The sequence below is a fragment of the Eurypyga helias genome, unplaced genomic scaffold (assembly GCF_000690775.1).
Source record: "Eurypyga helias isolate BGI_N326 unplaced genomic scaffold, ASM69077v1 scaffold2964, whole genome shotgun sequence".
NCBI classification, from domain to species: Eukaryota; Metazoa; Chordata; class Aves; order Eurypygiformes; family Eurypygidae; genus Eurypyga; species Eurypyga helias.
The window spans coordinates 6,559-26,745 of record NW_010246621.1 but is presented as its reverse complement, the minus strand read 5'-3'; the positions used below and the strand labels follow the sequence as shown (position 1 = coordinate 26,745).

General features: G+C 40.8%; 1 protein-coding gene across 1 annotated transcript in view; it reads left to right on the top strand.

Annotated features, from left to right (window-relative positions):
* The first annotated feature begins 3,853 nt into the window (after positions 1-3,853).
* KLHL7 (kelch-like family member 7) overlaps positions 3,854-20,187 on the top strand; it is a 21,174-nt gene continuing 4,840 nt past the window's right edge. The window contains exons 1-7 of the mRNA XM_010150449.1: positions 3,854-3,952; positions 4,887-4,980; positions 6,150-6,274; positions 8,530-8,705; positions 12,191-12,365; positions 13,814-13,956; positions 19,165-19,405. Coding sequence (XP_010148751.1) covers positions 3,874-3,952; positions 4,887-4,980; positions 6,150-6,274; positions 8,530-8,705; positions 12,191-12,365; positions 13,814-13,956; positions 19,165-19,405 — 1,033 coding nt within the window. The 5' untranslated portion in view covers positions 3,854-3,873. The remainder of the gene's footprint in view (positions 3,953-4,886; positions 4,981-6,149; positions 6,275-8,529; positions 8,706-12,190; positions 12,366-13,813; positions 13,957-19,164; positions 19,406-20,187) is intronic.

Here is a 20,187-nt window from a genome sequence, read left to right as displayed (position 1 = left end):
CGGACGGTGGGTGACGAAGGCAGCACGCGCGCTGGGTCTGCCTTGTCATCTAATAGGATCTTGTCTGCAGCAGGTCTGTCCTGTGCTTAGGACACAAGTTAAGCTTCAGTTGATCGCTGAGTTTTTCCAGCGGGAGTATGCACACAGCTCTTTTCGGGCAGAAATCTGAAGGGAGTGAAAAGATGCTGAAATTCAACCGGGAACTCTTCTCTGGACAAATCGGCTGCGTACCCCTGTGACCGCTGTCAGTACAGGGAAGCTGCAGCAGGAGGAGAGGGGTGACTGGACGCGTGGCTCGGTGTCACAGCATTTCTTCCTGTGCTCCATACCGGGTACATCTGGCCTTCTCGCTGAGAAGCCAGTGGCAGCCGGGGGGGCTGGTGGCCTCATCTTCACGAATTCTGACCTTTTTGGCAGATCGCATTCCTAGATCGACAGTCTAGTGATTCTCTTCTGTTTGCCAACAGAGCAAGGGTGGTAACCAAAATGGTAATTATACAAGTGGATTTCAGTTAAGCTGTCTGAACTGAAAGAAATTCTGATTTTTATTTCCCCCCCCCCCTTAAGAATCTCAGAATTCTGGTACAAGAGCAGAAGGAGGATCTGTAGAACTCTTTGCATACGAAGAAATCTTTCCCCTGGGAGGAGGAGCAGGCTTGATTGTGATACTGGCGTCCAGTGATATGGAGCCAGAGTTAAGGCTGACTCTGAAGCCAGCTGTTGAAAAACAGCTGGGGGCTTTGCTCTTGGCACTGCCATGTGTTGTACCTTCTAGGGTTTAGCCACTTGTCTCACGGTGTCAGCCTTGCCAGAGGCTCAGTCCAGCTTTCAATGATGCCTTCAACAGGCTGGGTCCTGGCCTAGCAAGTGATACCAGAACGTTGCTTCTGCTTTTCTCTGGCACTTCAGCCCTGTTCTTCTGTCGATAATACAGTCAGTTGTGTTGGAATGAGTTATGCAGACATGTAGCTAAGCTCCTGTGAATGAAACCCCAAATTTGGTGTTCAGGAATCAAGACTGAAATCTATGACCTACTTTGATGTAGGCTTTGTTTCTGTTCTAATTGGGTAAATGCATGGCAAGTTGCAGCTCATCACTGTTTAGCCCATACCTGTCATTGCTGATAAGGGAATGCCAGATGCTGCTGTTGTTTGTAAGTAGGTAGCGGAAATGTTGCCCCCTTAGATTTATGTATGACCCCTAGCACAGGGAAATCAGTGCTTTACCGTGCCACTACTCCAGTACATGGCACTGTGGTGTTGTTCTGTGTAAGCACCTCATCTTTCAGTATAGTAGAGTGCCAATGAGTTACCCTAAACAGGAAGAAAGGGGATCAGGATTAAATGATGTGAAATCTGTGTGTAACTCCAATTCAGATTTAAAAATCTGTTAAGCCTGGAGAGATGTAACTCTGAATTTTGCCTGCTCTCAGAGTTTCTAGGAGCCTTCTAATCTGACCTGGGATGGTGACTGTGTATCCCACCCAGTGCTGACTGCTCCAGAAATTCTTGTACAGTTCATGACACAAAGAGCTCCTTAAAGAAGCATGAGTAAGAGGAGGTTAACTATTACTGGAGGGGCAAGGGAAGGTGTGATTATATAGGGCAAAAGTCGGAAATTGGCAGGAGCCGGAGGAAAATGTGCAGCTGATGAGTTGTGCTAAAGTTTAAGAGAATTTATAGGCAAATCTTTCTTCTTGTATTTTAAGTCAAGAGCTCTGCTGTGGTTATAAAACCTAAAAATTTCCTGTGATGGAAATAACAACATGCATGTGGAGCATGAGCTATTTATATGCGTCAGTTTAATGCTGTAGGAAAATGGGCCGATTGGAAAGTACAGTTAATTTTTAGAGAGGCTGTTTTTTGTGTGAGCTGAGATCTAGAGGCAGCCTCCATCAGTACAGGAGTTTACTCTAAACTGTGGACATACCTGCATTTAGCACTGTTGAGATGGGCATAAGTATGTTTAGAGTGCAGAGGGCTTGTTGCTCATCTCCAGCATGAGATGGCCCATGTCTTTGTGGGTTTGACAGAGCTACTTGACTGCATGTGCATAAATCCTGTGTTGCAACTTTGCAGCTGAGTGGAGGTGAGCCAAGAGTGAAGTAATGGAGAATGAAGCTGGAACAGAGTTACCAGGTGTTGCTGAACCTGCTGTTTGGAAGCTGAAGCACCCTAATGCAAACTCATGCTCGGGTGTGCCCTTTGGTTGAGGTAACGCCGGTCGTGTTGCCTCACTGAGGTGACTCGGTGACACCACTGGGTCCTTCTAGAAAGAAGTACAAAAATTCTCAGAAGCTATAAGTAGAAATGGAACGGTCGCACCCAGAAACATCCCAGAGAAAGAAGTTAATATGATGGCCTGTCTTGGCTGACAAATATTTCTTCCCACACCCAGAGAGGCATTAGAATAGCCAAGGAGCTTCAGATGCTGAGCTGAGGCACTAAATGTGTCTTCGAAATGCAGCGTGGCGTTCAAGTCTTAGCAAAACTTGGCCATGGGGTTTTATGGTGTCCTGTACTGCTGGTTTCCGATGCTTGTATTGAACCAGACGTGCTAGGAATTTCAGCTTTAAAGGAATTCCTCTGAAACTTTTCCTGAATGGTCTGTTTTTATTTTTTTTTGTTGTTGTTTCAATCCTAAATGGTTCAAGCTACAGAAGTGCAACAGAAGCTGTATGTTACCTCCCCATCTAACTTCTAATTCAAACTTCTTTTTAATGTATTATTTCTATTTTGTCCAGTGCATGCTTCTGAGTGTCCTTTCCTTCAGGAAACTTAAAAACAGATTTATCTGAAGGGGCTGTGTCTATGGACTTAACAGCCTTGTTAGGTGTGCCCTAGATAATCGTGTCTATGTGGAAAACATTCTCACGCTGTTCTAAGCAAGCATTTCCCACAGTAGAGATGCTTTTTTCTGGGGTTATTAATGGGATGGGTGTAAGTAGGTGTTTCTGAAAGTTTTTCTGTGAAGTTAAGGTAGTAGTCAAAAATTAATTCCTGTTTTGAGGAAGCAGTGCTGCTCAGTTTTTCTTTGTTAAGAAAGAGGATGTTTTAATTAACTGTACTATGGTGTGCATTTATTCTAGTCAATATGTTCTTAGAAAGGAAATCATTTGAGATTCTATTAGAATGATATGCTTTCGCCCCAATCCCTTACCCTCCTCTAGTGTCTCCTGACAACTTCTGTAAGAATTGTGGCTTTCCTTTCTCCTTCTAGTGCATGACAGTTCACACGTAGGGGAGAAATTAACTGCACACAAATAGCAAATAAATGAGAAATAAACATTTCTTTGGTCTGGAAGTTAGTTGCTCATTAGGTGTGACCAGTCAAACCCTTCCACAGAAGTGGTCTTCGTAAGAAAAACATACCCCAAAAATGTTCCATTGAATGCTTCGAACTTGTTCATCACTTTCATGCTGGTTGGGCAGTATGAAGGCAGTCCTCAGATCTGAGTATCCCATAAGGGTTTTTGAAAATAACAGGTGAGTAAAGAGAGACACTGATGGATGAAAAGGGTGTAATGTGAATGCAGCCCCTGCTGGATGCCGCAGAGCCTACGATAGTGGAGGCTGATGTAAATGCCACAGGAAAAACTTTAATCAAGAGTTCCTACGTTACTTGTAACCATCCTTAGGACACAAGCTCACGGGTAGACTGAACTTTGCTAGTTCTTCAGGTTACTGAACTTAACCTAGACTTTCAGAAAATATTCTTATTGCATAATATTCTTAAATGGTGTGGATTAAGAAAGCAATTAATTTCCAAAAGCTGTTTTTAAAGAAATATTGAAAGAATTTTTTAAAATGCTGATCTTCTTGTGTCTCTCTTTTTTTCCCTCTGACTTAGAAAACTCTATGTGATGTCATTCTTATGGTTCAAGAAAGAAAGATCCCAGCTCACCGTGTTGTGCTTGCATCAGCCAGTCACTTTTTTAACTTGATGTTTACTAGTAAGTCTCTTCAAATTTGGTTGATTTTAAGCTTTTGTGATGATATCCTGTTAGACTTGTGGCTGACAAGCTGTTTATTTTATGGAAGTAATTGATTTCAGGGATAAGTATAAATGAAGATTTCCTCATTTTGTATCCTTCTTCCATTCATCTCTGTTCACCCTTCCCCTCAACTTCCCTTTAACTCTCTTTTGACCAAGTCAAGTGTTACTTCATATCTAGGCTTTCTCATTAATCGGGGCTCATACACTGTATTAGAGTTGGTCTCCCTCCCTTCACCTGAAAATAAGGAGCTTTTATTCCTGTGAAAATCTGTTTGCTCTGTTGCTTCCTACCATTAGGTACTTCCACGTATAAAATGGGCTTTCAGAGTTGTAAATATTCTTGCATTTGTTATCTTTACAAATTCAGTTGCACAGACTATCTTATGTCTTACCCATGAGATGTAAAATTAACGTGCTATAAAACACACATTAAAGTTGAGTAGAAGTACAGTAACTGTGCCGAGTGGTCAGCTTGTGACTGGTCGTGGGCAAACTTGGTGCTGTGTCTGGACGTGGGGAGCTTGGAGCTGTCTCTATTGTTATCAGCTTGAATGTGGAAAAAGCTTTTGATAGTGCAGCATGTGCTTCCTGTTTTTAGGAATGCAAACTTGGCAGTCAGAAGTCTGGTCAACAGCATCTGTGACCTTTTCTATTTAATACAGCTTATCATTTCCATAACTGGTGTGTGCACATGCTTGTGTTATCTTGTTTGTCCCACTGCCTCCTTTTTTCCTTGACTTGCATTAGTAATCCCAGGAAAACAGCTATCGACTGTACGCAGTTTTTAGCAGGTTCCCCCTTTAAATAATCACATTATTTTTTACTGTTTGCAAAACGTACAGTAACTAGAGTGGCTTACTGATGTAGTTTGTCTTTTAATCTCTTTGCAGCAAATATGCTTGAATCAAAGTCCTTTGAAGTGGAGCTAAAAGATGCAGAACCTGACATCATTGAACAGCTTGTGGAGTTTGCTTATACTGCAAGGTAGTTTTGTTACTTAAAGCTGACACGTTTTCTAGGAAGCGTGCCAATTGTAAATGATAAAATCTTAATGCTTTTATGATTCATCAGTTTTGCTACCATTACAATTCTTTACTTTGTTTAAAGCCTGATGTGACTAGGCCTTCTATCCTTCTTCTCTTTTCCTTTTTATTTAATCGGTAGGAAGCCCTACAGACTAAAAAGTGGTAGTTGTCTCCAGAAGGCGATTCAGAGCACTTCAAACTTTTGACTTCAGTATTGGAGTCAAATGATATTTCCCATTGTTGTGAAATTCAGGCCCGTATTGATAGCAGCAGGGTCTCTTGATGGCTCTGGTAGCTATCGCACAGAACCATTTCCAGGAGTTACATCTTCATCGCAGGACAGGCAGGGTGGATAACTCTTCCGTAATGAACAGCATTTCCTTTCTGTCTCCGGTTGTCCAGGTATGGGGTTTTTTTTGTTTTGTTTTTTTTTAACAGAGCTTGTGCAGATGAGTAGGACTGTAAACAGTACTTGTTAACACACTCTGGTGACCTGTGGATGGCAGGCTTTTCATTTTTGTACTAATGGGATTAACTCTCCTTGGGAAGGCTTTCTCCTTTGTTTGAGAGGAATCTTGTTACTCCATCCCTGGTGAGGGGCAGACAGTGTCAGCAACCCAGCCATATGGTTTCCTCCCCTGGTGCCCAGGCCCTTGTCTGTGGGCTCTACCTTCTCTTGAAGCACTGCCAAACTGGTCGTCCTGCTTCTGCACTCTGGGCAAATCAGCCAGAGCAGTCTTGGCAGTGAGTTTAGAGAGACTGCCGGTGCCTGTTTGGGAGTAGGAGACTGTCAGAAAAAAGGTTCTGTTCTCTTTCTGTTTTGTGTAAGTGGCTAATCGCACAAGCCAAAGCAACAGGTTGTACTGCAGAGGGCCTGTGGTAAAGGCTTATTCTTCAGAACCCAGGGCTGTTTACTCTTTGCCTTTCCTCAGCAAAGTAGAGCAAATGAAGACAATTTGGAAAGATAATGAAGGGAGGTTATGTCTTCAGACTGTGTGTGAAAGATTCTTGGGCAAACAGGAGGGAAATAATTTTGCCATTTATGTGAATTGGTGTAAGTTGCACTTTTTTTACTGTAGTGAAGTAGGTAATTTTAGTGATGCTAATCTTACACCTTCTGTTTTGCAGAATCTCTGTTAACAGCAATAATGTCCAGTCTTTACTAGATGCAGCAAACCAATATCAAATTGAACCTGTGAAAAAAATGTGTGTGGACTTCTTAAAAGAACAAGTTGATGCTTCCAATTGCCTTGGTAAGAGAAATGCAGACTTAAATTTACTTGTTTACTTCTTCTTTTCTGTTCTTGAAAAATAGGTAATATTTTCTAGAAGACAGTAATATTTGGCTAAATCCAGACATGTAAAAATAATTTTGCTTTCACTCCCAACTGTTGTTCGTTGCTGTAGACAAAACAATCTGGCAGTTGTCTTTGCCAGTATCGGGGTCCACTGACAGTGCTTGGTCTCATCCCAGCTTGGCAGCACCCTGGAGCCTCTTGTTTGTTAGAGAACCACAGCTGTTCAGTAAGGTGGAGCTTTCTGCTGTTGTTACTGTATTTGGGGACAGAATGTGACAGTTGTAAACTTACAAAATGAGTGTATCTTCTAAAAGTATGAACAGGATAGGTTTAAGTTGCTTTTGGTTTTATTTGCTTTTAATTTTGACTGAAATCTAAGTGTCATCTGCATGGGTTTGATATTTAATATGTTCTTATCGTGGTTTAACCCTGGTTGGTAACCAACTGCCACCAATGCAGCCACTCGCTCACCCTGCCACCCTGGTGGGTTGGGGGAGAGAACAGCTTAATGATTGAAATTATTATTAAACAAAAGGAAAATAATAAATAATACAAAAAGAGAGAAGCTAAACCCAGGAACAACAAGTGATGCTGCTGACCAACACTCATGATGTCACATGGTATGGAATGTCCCTTGGCCAGTTTGGGCCAGCTGTCCCAGCCATGCTTCCTCCCAGCTTCTTGTGCCCCTCCTTGCCGGCAGAGCATGGGAAGCTGAAAAGTCCATCGCTTAGTGTAAGCACTGCTTAGCAACAACCAGATCATCAGTGTGTTATCACACTATCCTCATGCTAAATCCAAACCACGGCTCTGTACCAGCTACTAGAAGGAAAATTAACTGTCCCAGCCGAAACCAGGACAGGTATGTAGCACTGATGCGCACTCGGTGTTACAGAAAAGGTAAACAACAAGTAGAACTAAATGCTCTTTCATGCCTAAGATTTAGTGCACTTACTCAGAGATAAAGATAAACTTGTTAGTAGGGTTTCTTAATGACATTTGTCATATAATTCTCTTAGTAACTTCTCGATCATGTTATAGATGTGTTTAATATCAATAAAATGTTTTGTAGAGCATCTGAATTACAATGATTCAGCTGAACTTTGGTACAGTACAGCTGTGGCTCTGAAACAACTGATGGAAGACAGGCTTTACCTTTTAAAGAAAATACCATGTAGGCATGCTTTGAGGCATATTCCCTCCTCTGGTTTTGCTATAAATGAACATTTACATACCTTGCCATAGACCATAATTAGGTTTCTAGTTAACAAAAAACAGAGATAAAGATTAAACCAATTTTTCTTCAAGGTATTGTTTACAAGTTGCAATGTGTTCTGTGTGCAGACTCAAAGGCAAGTCCATTGTTCATTGAAAAAAGTGTATTTGAAAGAAACCATAGTTTATTTTGAATCTTGTGAAATTTTGTCAAGAGGTCATACACATGGATTTTGTCTTCCTAGTATGCATTTTACTACTTAGAGCAGCTCAGGCTAGTTGCAGCCCATCGGTTGGTGAGTTGCTTCTACCCCACCTGCCATCTCTTCCTCTATAGAAAGAGGAGGAAGACTGTAGGATGATGAGGAAAAGTTCCTGCTGTAAAAGCTCTGTGCTAATGGGAAGGTTGGAAATGGTGCTTCTCGTAGCAGTTGCTCTTTATACCTTTATGCTGAACTTCTGCCCTTGCGGCAGCAACCACCTGCCTGGTTTCATGCTGGTCCGCAGCTGGCTGTGCTACTGGCGTAGGAAAGTCCCAGTTCACTGTGATGCTTGAAGGAAATGGGGCTTGGTTGGCAACTGCTGCAGCACGAGCAGATCAGGGAGGTCACAGAACCTGGGTCCAGTTTCTCAGGCTGTTCTGGTTAGGCTTTGTGATGTGGCTGAGACACGGTTAAGGTCCTGTTATCTGCTTTGTAATGGGGAAAGAACCAGTGAGAAAATAGTGCTGGAGAGTTAATACAGCAAGTGCTGTAGGTCTGACCCTCCAGTTAGTTCAGTAGGGATGGGGATCAGAAGCTTGTGCTTATCTGAACTCATCTGTAACTCAAGACAAACTGTGATAGAATGTGTTAAATATTTATTGCCATGCTTTTATATTTTAACTGGGGTTATGAGGAACAGTGAAATTACAGTAATGCTACTCTGTTTTAATATATTAAAGGTGAATTGCAGTTCAAGTTTGGAAAGGTTTTTTCTTAACCTCTCCTTCATAGGTATAAGCGTGCTAGCAGAATGCCTCGACTGTCCAGAACTGAAAGCCACTGCAGATGACTTTATCCATCAGCATTTCACTGAAGTTTACAAGACAGACGAGTTTCTTCAGCTTGATGTTAAACGTGTGACACATCTCTTGAACCAAGATACGTTGACAGTGAGGGCAGAGGACCAGGTGAGATCCCTGTCTCATACCATCTGTGAGCATTGAACTTCACTATCTTTTTTTAATCAAGAACTGGTTTAAAGTACCTTGCTTCTCATGTTCTTACACTATATGATGCACATAGTGCTGCTAAGTTGCATAATAAAAGGTGTATCCTAGCTTGTTCAAAACCAAACATTAATGAGTATTCACATTTTGAGTGTGGTTATTCGATGTTGTTTGTGTTGGCAAACTAGAAAGAAGGAAGTCAGAAGGGAGAAAACAGTTTCTGTTGTCAAGATAGCTATAGGGCTTCTGATTCCATAGTGTGTGAGCTGAATTAAGTTTGTATTATAGCAGTTGCTCCTTGATTGGGGTTCATGTGCTATCAGTGAAAGTGATTTGACTTCAGAGTAGTTAAGCAAACTGCACCTTAATGACTGTGTGTCTCTACTTGAGTGTGATAGAGACCTGCTTCGGAAAGGAGTTGCTTCTGGTGGAAACGCATGCATACACGAATTAAGCTTGGGGGACTGAGGGACTTGGAAGCAAGATGAACACAGCACTGAGCTAGATGCATTGACAGTGATGGATTGATGGAAGGCCGTTGCAAACAAGTTTAGGTGGCTGAAAGGAGCCTGGAGTGTAACCAGTGGTAGAAATTGTATTCACATATGTTCCATTTGGAAAACTTGATTCAGCTTATAGCACATCCCTGAATGCTTCTTCGCCAGCTTTCGGAAGAGTATAGGTGTCTGCACTGCAGACCGGAAAGGTGATTTGCAGGATGGTGTAGCTGTGGGGTACTTCTTGCTGCTTTTCGGTCAAATCTGTTGAAACCATACTGAAATCTTGCTGTTCTTGCTATGCTGTCCTGATGCTAGAACTGGGTAATTTAAGTTTGTTTGGGTATGTCACCATGATTCATACCCTTGAAATGGAAGAGTATAGGTGTCTGCACTGCAGACCGGAAAGGTGATTTGCAGGATGGTGTAGCTGTGGGGTACTTCTTGCTGCTTTTCGGTCAAATCTGTTGAAACCATACTGAAATCTTGCTGTTCTTGCTATGCTGTCCTGATGCTAGAACTGGGTAATTTAAGTTTGTTTGGGTATGTCACCATGATTCATACCCTTGAAATGCAACAGAGGGATCTCGTAGTCAAGACCGTGTGTGTAGACACGGATGTCTTTGTGACTGTGAAGTTCAGCTTTCACAGAATTAATGTATTTTCTTCAGTGTGTCTGTTGCAGTAAAAAGCTTCAATGAAAATAAGAATTACTAAGTGTGGGAGATGATATCAGATGACTAGAAAATGATTGCTGGTTAGTTTTAAGTATAAATGAGAGTAATGTCACAGTTCAACATTCTTGCCACGTTCTGGGAATAGTTCAAGTCACACGGTAACATTCTCAAAAGCTGGAAGTGGTGTTTAGCTTGCAGCCAAAACGGCACTTCAGAATTTACATTCTTGAAGTTCTGTTGATAAGGTAAGATGGCATGCTTTAACTTGGCAGCAGTGATGGGAATTTTGTGTAGGCAGCATGGCATCATTAGGAAAGTGGCAATGTGAAACGGTACAATTTTGTCAGTGATAACTGAAGGAATCATTTCTCAAGAGTGAGAATATTTACACTTTGCCATGTTTACACTTGGCAAAATAAGGAAGGCAGATTTAATTCCTAGCTGTCCTATTTTTCTTGTAGGCAAGTTGGGATTTTTGAAGGGATGCATTAGTATTGTCCCAGTCATTCTGTTGAATTTCCTTAGCTGATGGAGTTGAGTCTTCAATATTTCTATTTCTTTACTCTCCCTTGCTCCCTGGTCATTTTTCAGGATTATAGCCGAGGAGGTTTAGCAGTCCGTCTGAATAACTCAAATTCTGCTATTTATTGTCTCTCCGCATTATATCTCAGTCATTGCGGATCCCTGTGATCGGTTGTAGATATAGGAGTGGGCATTGACTGTGCTATCACTGTAATGACGTTAGGCTGCCGCTTCAGCGTCAGCAATGTTAGATAAACTTGCGATGTCTGAGAGGAGCACTGAATTATTTTAGTACGTAGGTAATACTGGATTTTTGTTGCATTTCATCCTGTCCTAGAGGACAGTCATAAATAGAGCAGATTTCTTGGCTACCTTCCCTGTTCTTCCCTGCCCCCTAAGAAAACCTATTTTCCTGAAAAAGGGGAGCAAGAGAGGACGCGCTCCAAATGGTAAAGTTACAGCAGTCTGCAGCTAAAAGCTTTTACTTAAAGGGCCTCCCAAGGCACAACAATCGCAATATATTTGGATCCTCAGCACTATGATTTGGTAACAGAAGCAGTTTCAGTTCAGGAGACTACACCAAGCAGAAGCTCTTTAAATGTTTCTGGTTAAGTATTACCTGGGCTGTGACATGGAACTCGAAGCGTATTAGTCTTCACCCAGTACAGAGGTTACCTACTGTCCTGGTCTCAGCTGGAACAGAGTTAATTTTCCTCCCAGTAGCTGGAACAGAGCTGTAGTTTGGATTTAGCATGAGAATGTGACAGCACACTGTTTTAGTTGTCACTTAGCAGTGCTTATAGAAGGTCAAGGACTCTTCAGTTTCTCATGCTGTGCTGACTGAGAAAGCTGGAGATGCACAAGAAGCTGGGCGAGGGCACAGCCAGGACAGCTGACCCAAACTGCCCAATGGGATATTCTGTACCGTAGGATGTCATGCTCAGTATATCAACTAAGGGAAAGGTGGCGGGGGGGACACTGCTCGGGGACTGGCTGGGTATCGCTTGGCGAGTGGTGAGCAATTGCACTGTGCATCACTTGTATATTCTTTTATTAATGTTACTACTACTACTATTTATTTCAGTTATTAAACTGTACTTTTCTCAATCCATGAGTTTTTTCACTTTTTTTACTCTTCCAGTTCTTTCCCCCATCCCACTAAGGAGGCGGGGGGGACACTGCTCGGGGACTGGCTGGGTATCGCTTGGCGAGTGGTGAGCAATTGCACTGTGCATCACTTGTATATTCTTTTATTAATGTTACTACTACTACTATTTATTTCAGTTATTAAACTGTACTTTTCTCAATCCATGAGTTTTTTCACTTTTTTTACTCTTCCAGTTCTTTCCCCCATCCCACTAAGGGGGTGAATGAGCAAGCGGCTGTGTGGTGCTTAGCTGCCAATTGAAGTTAAACCACAACACCCATTTAAATGTGAATTGCATGCTTCCCATTTGGAGGAAAAAAAAAGGCTGAATAGCAGTTGTAGTGGAGTGTTGTTAAAGTTTGTAGATGGGTTTTATTCTATGATTGTGCATATTTTTTTTTCTTACTTCATGTCTAAACATTGTCGTTCTTGGGGTTTGGTTGTCTTTTTGGAAGATGGTGATGGATCCCCACATACCAAAACATTAGTATGAGTTAACCTCCAACAGGCGGAAGAATCAATTGGAGCATTAAGGTTTAGTTATTTGTCTGACTGTGTGGTGATGTACCTTATCCTTTTCTTTCTCTCTCTCTCTTGTTTAAGGTATACGATGCAGCAGTCAGATGGCTGAAGTATGATGAGCCAAATCGCCAGCCATACATGGTTGATATTCTTGCTAAAGTCCGATTTCCTCTTATATCAAAGAACTTCTTAAGTAAAACAGTTCAGGCTGAACCACTTATTCAGGATAACCCAGAATGCCTTAAAATGGTGATCAGTAAGTTGACCTCTAGCTGAAATCTAATGTTCTCTGTTATTAAAAAAAAAAAACCTATGCTGTGGAGTTTCTGAATATTGTTTGCTTTAAAATGCTCTGACAACACTTTCACATTAAATCATCTGACTGTTCCCTCTAGGATGCTGCGTTTAGTTGAAGTTGGATAAGCAGATTATCATGTAAATAAAGCCCAGTTTATGTAACAGAGCGTGACTTTCATTTCTTTCCCCTAGCAAATTACATGAGCTCCATGATGAGTAGTGGAATGGAGATTTTTGTCAATGAGTCGTTAGGGTCACGTGAAGTGTTAGTGTGCCTTTGGGACAGGCTAGTAACTTGAATATTGTTCATGTTTGTATGTGAATTAATAAAAAATTTTTCATGTCAAAATGTTGAGTAGTATAATGCTTCCCGAAGCAAATCAGGATGTTATGCATATATATGTTGCTATTTTCATCTCTAATATATACTGACTGTTGAGCCTGCAGGCAGTTGCATTCTCAGGGTGCAGGTGAGACTAGGAACAAACTTCCCTTTTATTTTTAGACACCATTTATTAAATTTTATGTTTGAAAGAAAAGCCTAGATGTTGATAAGTATTCTGGAAAGAGGTTTTTAAAATTTTTTGTAGTGGTTAACTAATTAGCCTCACAGTAGTGTATCTAAAATACAGTATGCAACTGTTTTGAATGTTGCTCATTGACTGAAGGAATTGACTTGTATGTTGGTAAGTATTTGCTGACCTCGGACATCTCAGTCATACTTCTGGTGTGACATGGAGTTGTTGGGTGCATGATTTAAGAAATAAGGATTTTTGTTTGTCTGGTTTTAGTGGCTTGTAACGTCACTAATGTTTTTGCATTCTTTGGAATGTTTCTGAGGAGTGCTTATTTTCTTATACAGATTATATCTTAATATTTTGCATTGTCGGGCTAAGAACCAAAGGGAGGGGGCTTAATGAGACACAATGTGCTAGAGAAGCTTTCCTTATTAATCAGAACCCAGGGGTAATGAAGCAGGCATGGTTGACTCCTCATTGCATTCAAGTCCCTTCTGCTAATGTTAGTGTTGTCCTCTTTAGGCTCCCAGTTCTGCTGTCCTTTTACTTTGGGTTTCCTTCCTTTTGCCTGTTTCAACGTGCCCAACTTATTGCTCGTTAGTATTGGCTAAGTGAGCCAATCCATAAATTGGCATGTAACGCGAGTCCATGTCCTGTTTTCACACGGAGCAGGCAATTTGAAATGGAGTATAAATCTGGATATATGTCCCCATCCTTCTGTGTTGCCGTGCATTCTTCCCTTTTAAATCAAAGCTGTATAGGTGTAATGTAGAAACTCAGTTTCCCACTTTTCCCTTCATTCCCCCTCCTCCCCATCCCTGCTGCTGACCCATCTTTTTCCACGTATGAGCCACACTGGATCTGCGAACAGTTGTTGTCTTCCTTCCAGGTGGGATGCGATACCATCTCCTCTCCCCAGAAGACAGAGAAGAGTTAGTGGAAGGTACACGGCCGAGAAGAAAAAAGCATGATTATCGCATTGCTTTGTTTGGAGGCTCACAGCCCCAGTCCTGCAGATATTTTAATCCAAAGGTAATCGTTACCTCAGAATGCATTAAGATTCACTGTTTGTAATCTTCTGTGTTTTATTTGCTGATGATATTAACTAAGACATAATGATCCACAGGGTGGTATTAGGAAGGTTGTATTCCCTGCCTCTTGAGTACAGAGTTGGAAGAGTATGGTTAACGAGGTTAACGATCTTCAAATCTGTGTACCTAGATGTAATACTTCACTTTGGATAGAATGACTATTGTGTGTGTTTACTGGCAATGTTAGATATGGAGCTCTGATAAATCAGAGTTGAGAATTGATTGGAATGTGCATCCCACAGCTGGAAATAAATAAAAGGTCACTGAACCATCAAGCAGTCGGTTAGGAACACATGGAAGGCTGTATGCATGTGCATGCATGTATGTGTTCAGAGTTTAACTCGAAGCAGTTTCTTTTTGGCACAAGTTAAATGATTGGCTTGTATGTTAGCATAGAAACCAGTTTTAGAGCACAAGGTGTTTTTTTCAGTGCATTTATTATAAATACGCAACTGCTTCTAAATCCCAGTGGTTCACAATCTTGTTTGTTCTTAAGAGAATATAAGGAGAAGTGGGAGCCAAGTATTCTGTAAGTGGAAGGGAGGGAGTTTCTACAGCAAAAAAATTAAGAGATGGCCAGTTTAAAGTGAGCAAGCAAGCTTTGCCTGAAATTTGTTTCCTGAATAAAAGCAAGCCACAGGAATGGTGTGTATTTTAGCTATGCAGACCAGATGGTCTATGGAAACGTCAGCTGCAGGCAAAAGGATTATCCATACTCTGTTTACCCGGCAAGCACATGCAGTAACACATGAAAGATAAGTTGCAATGTGAACATCAGGGCTCTCCAAGTTATGAGATCACATACATGTAATATTTTGTTGCAAAAATTCTGGTGGTTCTAACTCGGCATGTTAAATGCATGTTATAATTTCAAACAGTTTTGTGTTACCTGTGTGAAGTTTACAATCAATGTGAGCCCTGTCAAAGGTAATTCAGAGTGAATGAGCCCTTGGGATGTTTTTTGAACTACTCATTCACATTCCCTTATGTAAGATAAAAATGAAGCCACCTTCTTTGAGCACCACTCCAGTCTGGAGAAAAACCTAGCAGCTTCGCCAACTTAGTTTGAGAGGCATTTAATATGTAGTTTTATTGGGAATTCCAAATTTCTGTACAACAACCACCTTTTTCCTTCGTACGCGCAAGCAAGAAAGAAGTACTCACTGGGGGTGAAGAGGTGAAGGGAACAGAGCAGATAATTCTTTCCTTTCCAAGGTCTGAGTTGAGGAAGCCTTTGATCAGGGCATTCATCCTTTTCAAACTGTTTTGGCACTTTAACAAGTGGTAATTCATCCAGTATGCTCTGAACTTTCTTTTAGTGGAAGGAAATCAGATTGAAGTTTCTTCATCTCCAGTTACATTTGTTGGAAGAAAGCTAATTTTAGGCAAGATAGAAACTAGCTTTGAGAATTACTGCCAATTAATGACTGGGACACAGCGTGCGTGTGGTCTCTTTACCAACCTAACTGAGTTCTAAATTCTGAGTGTTAATGGTTGTCAGAACTCAAAAGATGGAGGTTGGTGCTTCATCACTCTCAGAGTAGTATAATCCAGCCAGTTGTCGCCATGCAACTTCTGAAAATGTAATCTTGTTTGAAAAATAACCTCGGGGCATGCTGGGGGGCGAGCGCAGGCAAGGACCTACAGCATTTTCCTTTCAGTTGTACGTGCTTAGGTGGTCTGCAGTCAGACCTAAACTGGAATATTGCAGAGAAATCTGTTTTGTGGAGAAGTAGTCACATCTGTATTTGCCTACATAAAGCGTAGGATAAAATAGCTCATTTTTTCATAGACTGTTTGCCCAGGTGTAACACTGAAAGAGAACTGAATTTGGAAGATTCATTTTTTTTCTTTCCAGAGCTGCTTCTTGATCAAGCTTAATGGCCTTGCATGTGGATTATTTGGGGTGGAGGGAGGGAAAGGTAAGGAGAAGGAAAAAAATAGGGTAATTGAAGATCTCCATTCTAACAAGCATGTCTTCCTTGAATGTCTTCCAGTGCTTACACACTTTCTTTGGTATTCTTAGCTAGGCTGTCATGTCTCGTTGAGTAGCTCTGACTTGCTTTGTTTCCAACTCTAAGCTATTTAAAGGTCCTTTTCTGGATGTTTTGCTTGAGTGTCTGAGTTTGATCTTTAACTGTGGCAGTAGCTTCTTCTTAAATGCAACAAAACCGAGGATCCCTAACCCCTGTTAGGTTAGCATTATATGCATGCAAAGTAAGCGTGGGGTGATGTAAGACTCCAGTGCTGCCAAGACTGAAGTGAGTTAAACACCATCTAGTCTCAGCAAAAGATGATGGGAGTGTCACAAGGCAGAGAACTGAGGTTGTGTATGTACTTCTGCAAGGTTAGGACCTTGGGAAAGAATCAAAACTTGAATTGTGACCTAGTCCTTCACTTTTAATGAAATTACTGAATTAAAATCAAGTTCTTAAATGTCATCTAAAGAAACAGTTCGAAACAAAGGTTATGTTTCTCCTGAAAATATTTTCTCAGTTATGATACAAACTTCAATAATTCTAACACTATAAAACTAGTGCAAAAAATCTTAATTTTCACTGATTGTTTTGCATGCAAAATTAGTCTCCAATGTTGATCTTCATTTCCTTGTCATCAAAAAGGGCTCTTTAAATAAGAATGGATTGGATAATATGTGCTGTTTGTTGAGACTGTTCGCAGTATTACTTTAAGTCTATATTGTTGTTTTTGTTGCACTGTAACTGATAGTTCTGTTGATGCATGTACTTCATCAAGAGAGCACTGTGGTGCAACAGGACAGATGCAGTCGGGCATGAAAACTGGTGGAGCAATCTGGCACTCTTTTGAGTAGAGATGTTTGTTTTCAGAATACTGCTAGAAATCATGTGTGTCCTATAAATGGTGGTGGGAAGAATTTTCTTGTTGAATTTTCCGCAGAACGTTTTTAAAAAGATTTTTCTCTTTTTCTCCCCAAGTGGGGATAAAATATTTTTTTGTTTTATGAATTATTGATAAAAAATTTATACATGACTTTATGGAATTTTGAGGCAGCAATATGCTTATTCTTTTGAAAATGCTGTTTCTAGTGACCAGAAATGGCTGGAAGTTTGAACTTTTAGCAGTGCAAAATCTAGCAACTGCAACTAAAAAGTAACAGATGCCTGCTATAGCTATTTCTTGATGATTAAGGGAACCAGCATACCTTTTATGAGGAGATAGAGCTGTAGTCCATAAGCTATTAGTGGGGAGGTTGTCCACATCCAGCATGTCTGTTTTCTTCCTCTCTGGAAGAGGAGGTATCAACAGAAAAGGAGGGAAAAGCCTTAAATAAAAGGAGGTACTTTGTCACATGGCCCATAATTACACTGGACGTTCTTGTCACGGGGTCTTGTGGCTGCTAGGAGTTTAGTTTTAATAAATAATTACATAAACTGATGAAAGAGGAAAAAAGCCTTTCAAAACCTATTAAATACAAGATAGTTTCTGCCTCTGGTGTCCTGCATCACAGTTTGTTGAAGGCAAAGACCAGGAGGGAAGTTGTCACGGTAGGCCTATCTTGTTCTTTCTGTCCTTACTCAGCCCCTCAGAAATGAGGCTTGCCACTGCCCAGGGCTGCGTGGACCTTAACTGTGGCATAAAGCAGATCTTCTGCATAATTCTTAACTGTGTAAAATGCATAAACTGAAATCAGTTCTAAGTGGCACAGACTAAGCTTGAAGAGCATTAGGAAAGAATGACCTAACTTCCCTCCTGCCGAAAGAGGAGGATGGTGTGGAGTATGCTGAGGTTATGGGAGAACCCGTGGCTTTTTTTATTAACTTGATAAAGGTGTGGATGAAATGGTAGCTATGAACTGAAGCCATAAAAGTGAGTCAGATCACAGCCCTTTATCTTAGTAAACAGCAGGATTTTTGTAAAAGTGTCAGAAGTTTTGAGCTCAAAAATATGTTGATCTTGCACAATGCACTAAGACATTTTCTTAAGATTTATGCAGCTATTTATTTTGCCATGCTGTAGTATGGCTTTCCTTTCTAGGATGCCCCAGGACCTGTTTCTCACCATAAAGGGCCACGTGCACCTGCCAGCTCATCTTGATATGGGGGATGCTACAAGAAAAGATTGTAAGATGTTTTGGACTATAACATGCCCTGCCTCTCTTTCTTTGAACCCCCATGTAGGAGTCGCTGTTCTTCCTCATTGACCAAGGTGTTTGAAGTATGTCCTTGCTAAGAAAATGTAATGATGTAACGTCTCGTGTGAACCATTACGATGAAGGTCATTCAGCAGGTTTAGCTAGACCGTCCTGAGGTGACACAGATAAACAGTTAAGGTCCCATACTTTCCTGTTCAGTATAGGATACTCATGAAATATGTGAGATGCTATTACTCAAGAAGTGTTTCTTGTGCTGTATGCTATCCTGGTCTGCCATCAGTTGCTGAGTTTGGTGTTCTTAAGGCTGTGGGTGGCGTTCATGCCCGTATTTGACACTCGCTGGTTTTGCCAGTCCATGCAAAACCAGTTTCTAGGCAACGTGACTGCTGGTATTTGTGATGGAGCATTACCCTATTTCTCATGCTATCGACTGTGGATAGCTGTAGATCATTTGTGTTTTGTAAATTCTGTAAATAAGCTTCTAGTTGTCATGGTAATAAAGTATGTATCAGAGCTTTTTAACTGAGTTGCTTGTCAATTTGGATATTATCTTCTCCTTTTTCCATCGCCTTTGGTACATTCTGTATTTTTCTTTTTTAAGAAAGAATCTGTTACTCTATGTAAGATGTCTCTTTCCTTTCCTATGAAAGAAAATGCAACCTTGCTTTATTGATCACATGCACTGTTTCTGCCATGATAAGCAGCAGGAGGTCTATTCTGTTGGAAAAAACCAAAAATCTGTTTTTCAGGGAAGCTGTACTGGGTGCACACAGGGAATGAGGAAATAGAAATTGATAATGTCATGGTTCGTTGCAGCTAACTATGTCTGTGTCTAAAAGAATTTTTCAAGAGTACGCCTGAGGAGGAGTATTCTTCAATAAAGAGTGTTCATGTTTGTTTTGAAAAGGAACTTTAAAACTGACGGTATCTAAATCTCTCTGAAAAGCTCTGTTTGAACACTCGCTGTGCAGGTAAGTGTTACAATCTATTAGACATTACCTGTTCTTTGTAATGCAGGATTACAGCTGGACAGACATCCGATGTCCCTTTGAAAAGCGCAGGGATGCTGCTTGTGTCTTCTGGGACAACGTAGTTTATATTTTGGGTGGTTCCCAGCTCTTCCCTATAAAGCGAATGGACTGCTACAATGTGGTGAAGGATAGCTGGTATTCCAAGCTAGGACCTCCAACACCTCGAGATAGCCTTGCAGCCTGTGCTGCTGAGGGCAAAATTTATACATCTGGTGGTTCAGAAGTGGGTAAGACACTAAAAATCTTTAAAACAAACAAAAAAAAGCACAAAGAAAAGATACCTGGCAATTTTTCTGGTTTTTGCATGACTTTTGAAAAGAAACTGCGCGTTGCCATGTTAGCCTAATGGGTTTATTTTCCCCTATTTAGGACATTATCCTCCCCACAGTCCAACGTTCTGTTTCTGTTTTGTTTTTAAAATGGTTTCACTGATTGAAATGATTAATATTTACCTTAACTAGAGCATAAAATACACTGTAGCTCTGAAGAGTTAACTAGGGACAAGCAAATGTATTTTGGGAGTCCCACTCTACTCTTAGCTTACTTCTACAAATCTGCAAAACTCAGCGTGGTTTAAAGTGTTCTGATGTCTGGACAGAACATCTGCGTTTTACAATTGCATTCCTTGTGTATGTTGGGCCTAATGACCCTTTTTAAATAGTGAGGGGGAAAAAGAAAAAAAAGCTTTTGAAACTACTGCTTTTGGTGGTGAATTACACCTGGCCCTGTAAAGGTATTTTTCCAATTTTTGTCAAATGACAGAAGTTGCATTCTGTTGGCTTGCTTCAGTAAATGGAGAAATACTACTTCCTTTAGACTTCATCACTCATCACACTAAAAAAAATTAAGACCATTGGGTGTTTTTTCTCTCCCAAATAAACCTTCTAGCAATGTCTTAAAATTATTTTATCTTCTAAGTCCAGTATGTTGTCAGCAAACTACAAGTTGGAGTGTAGGTACGCTATACCCATAAAAATACAGAGCTTTAAAAAACAAGCTGTGTTCTGGG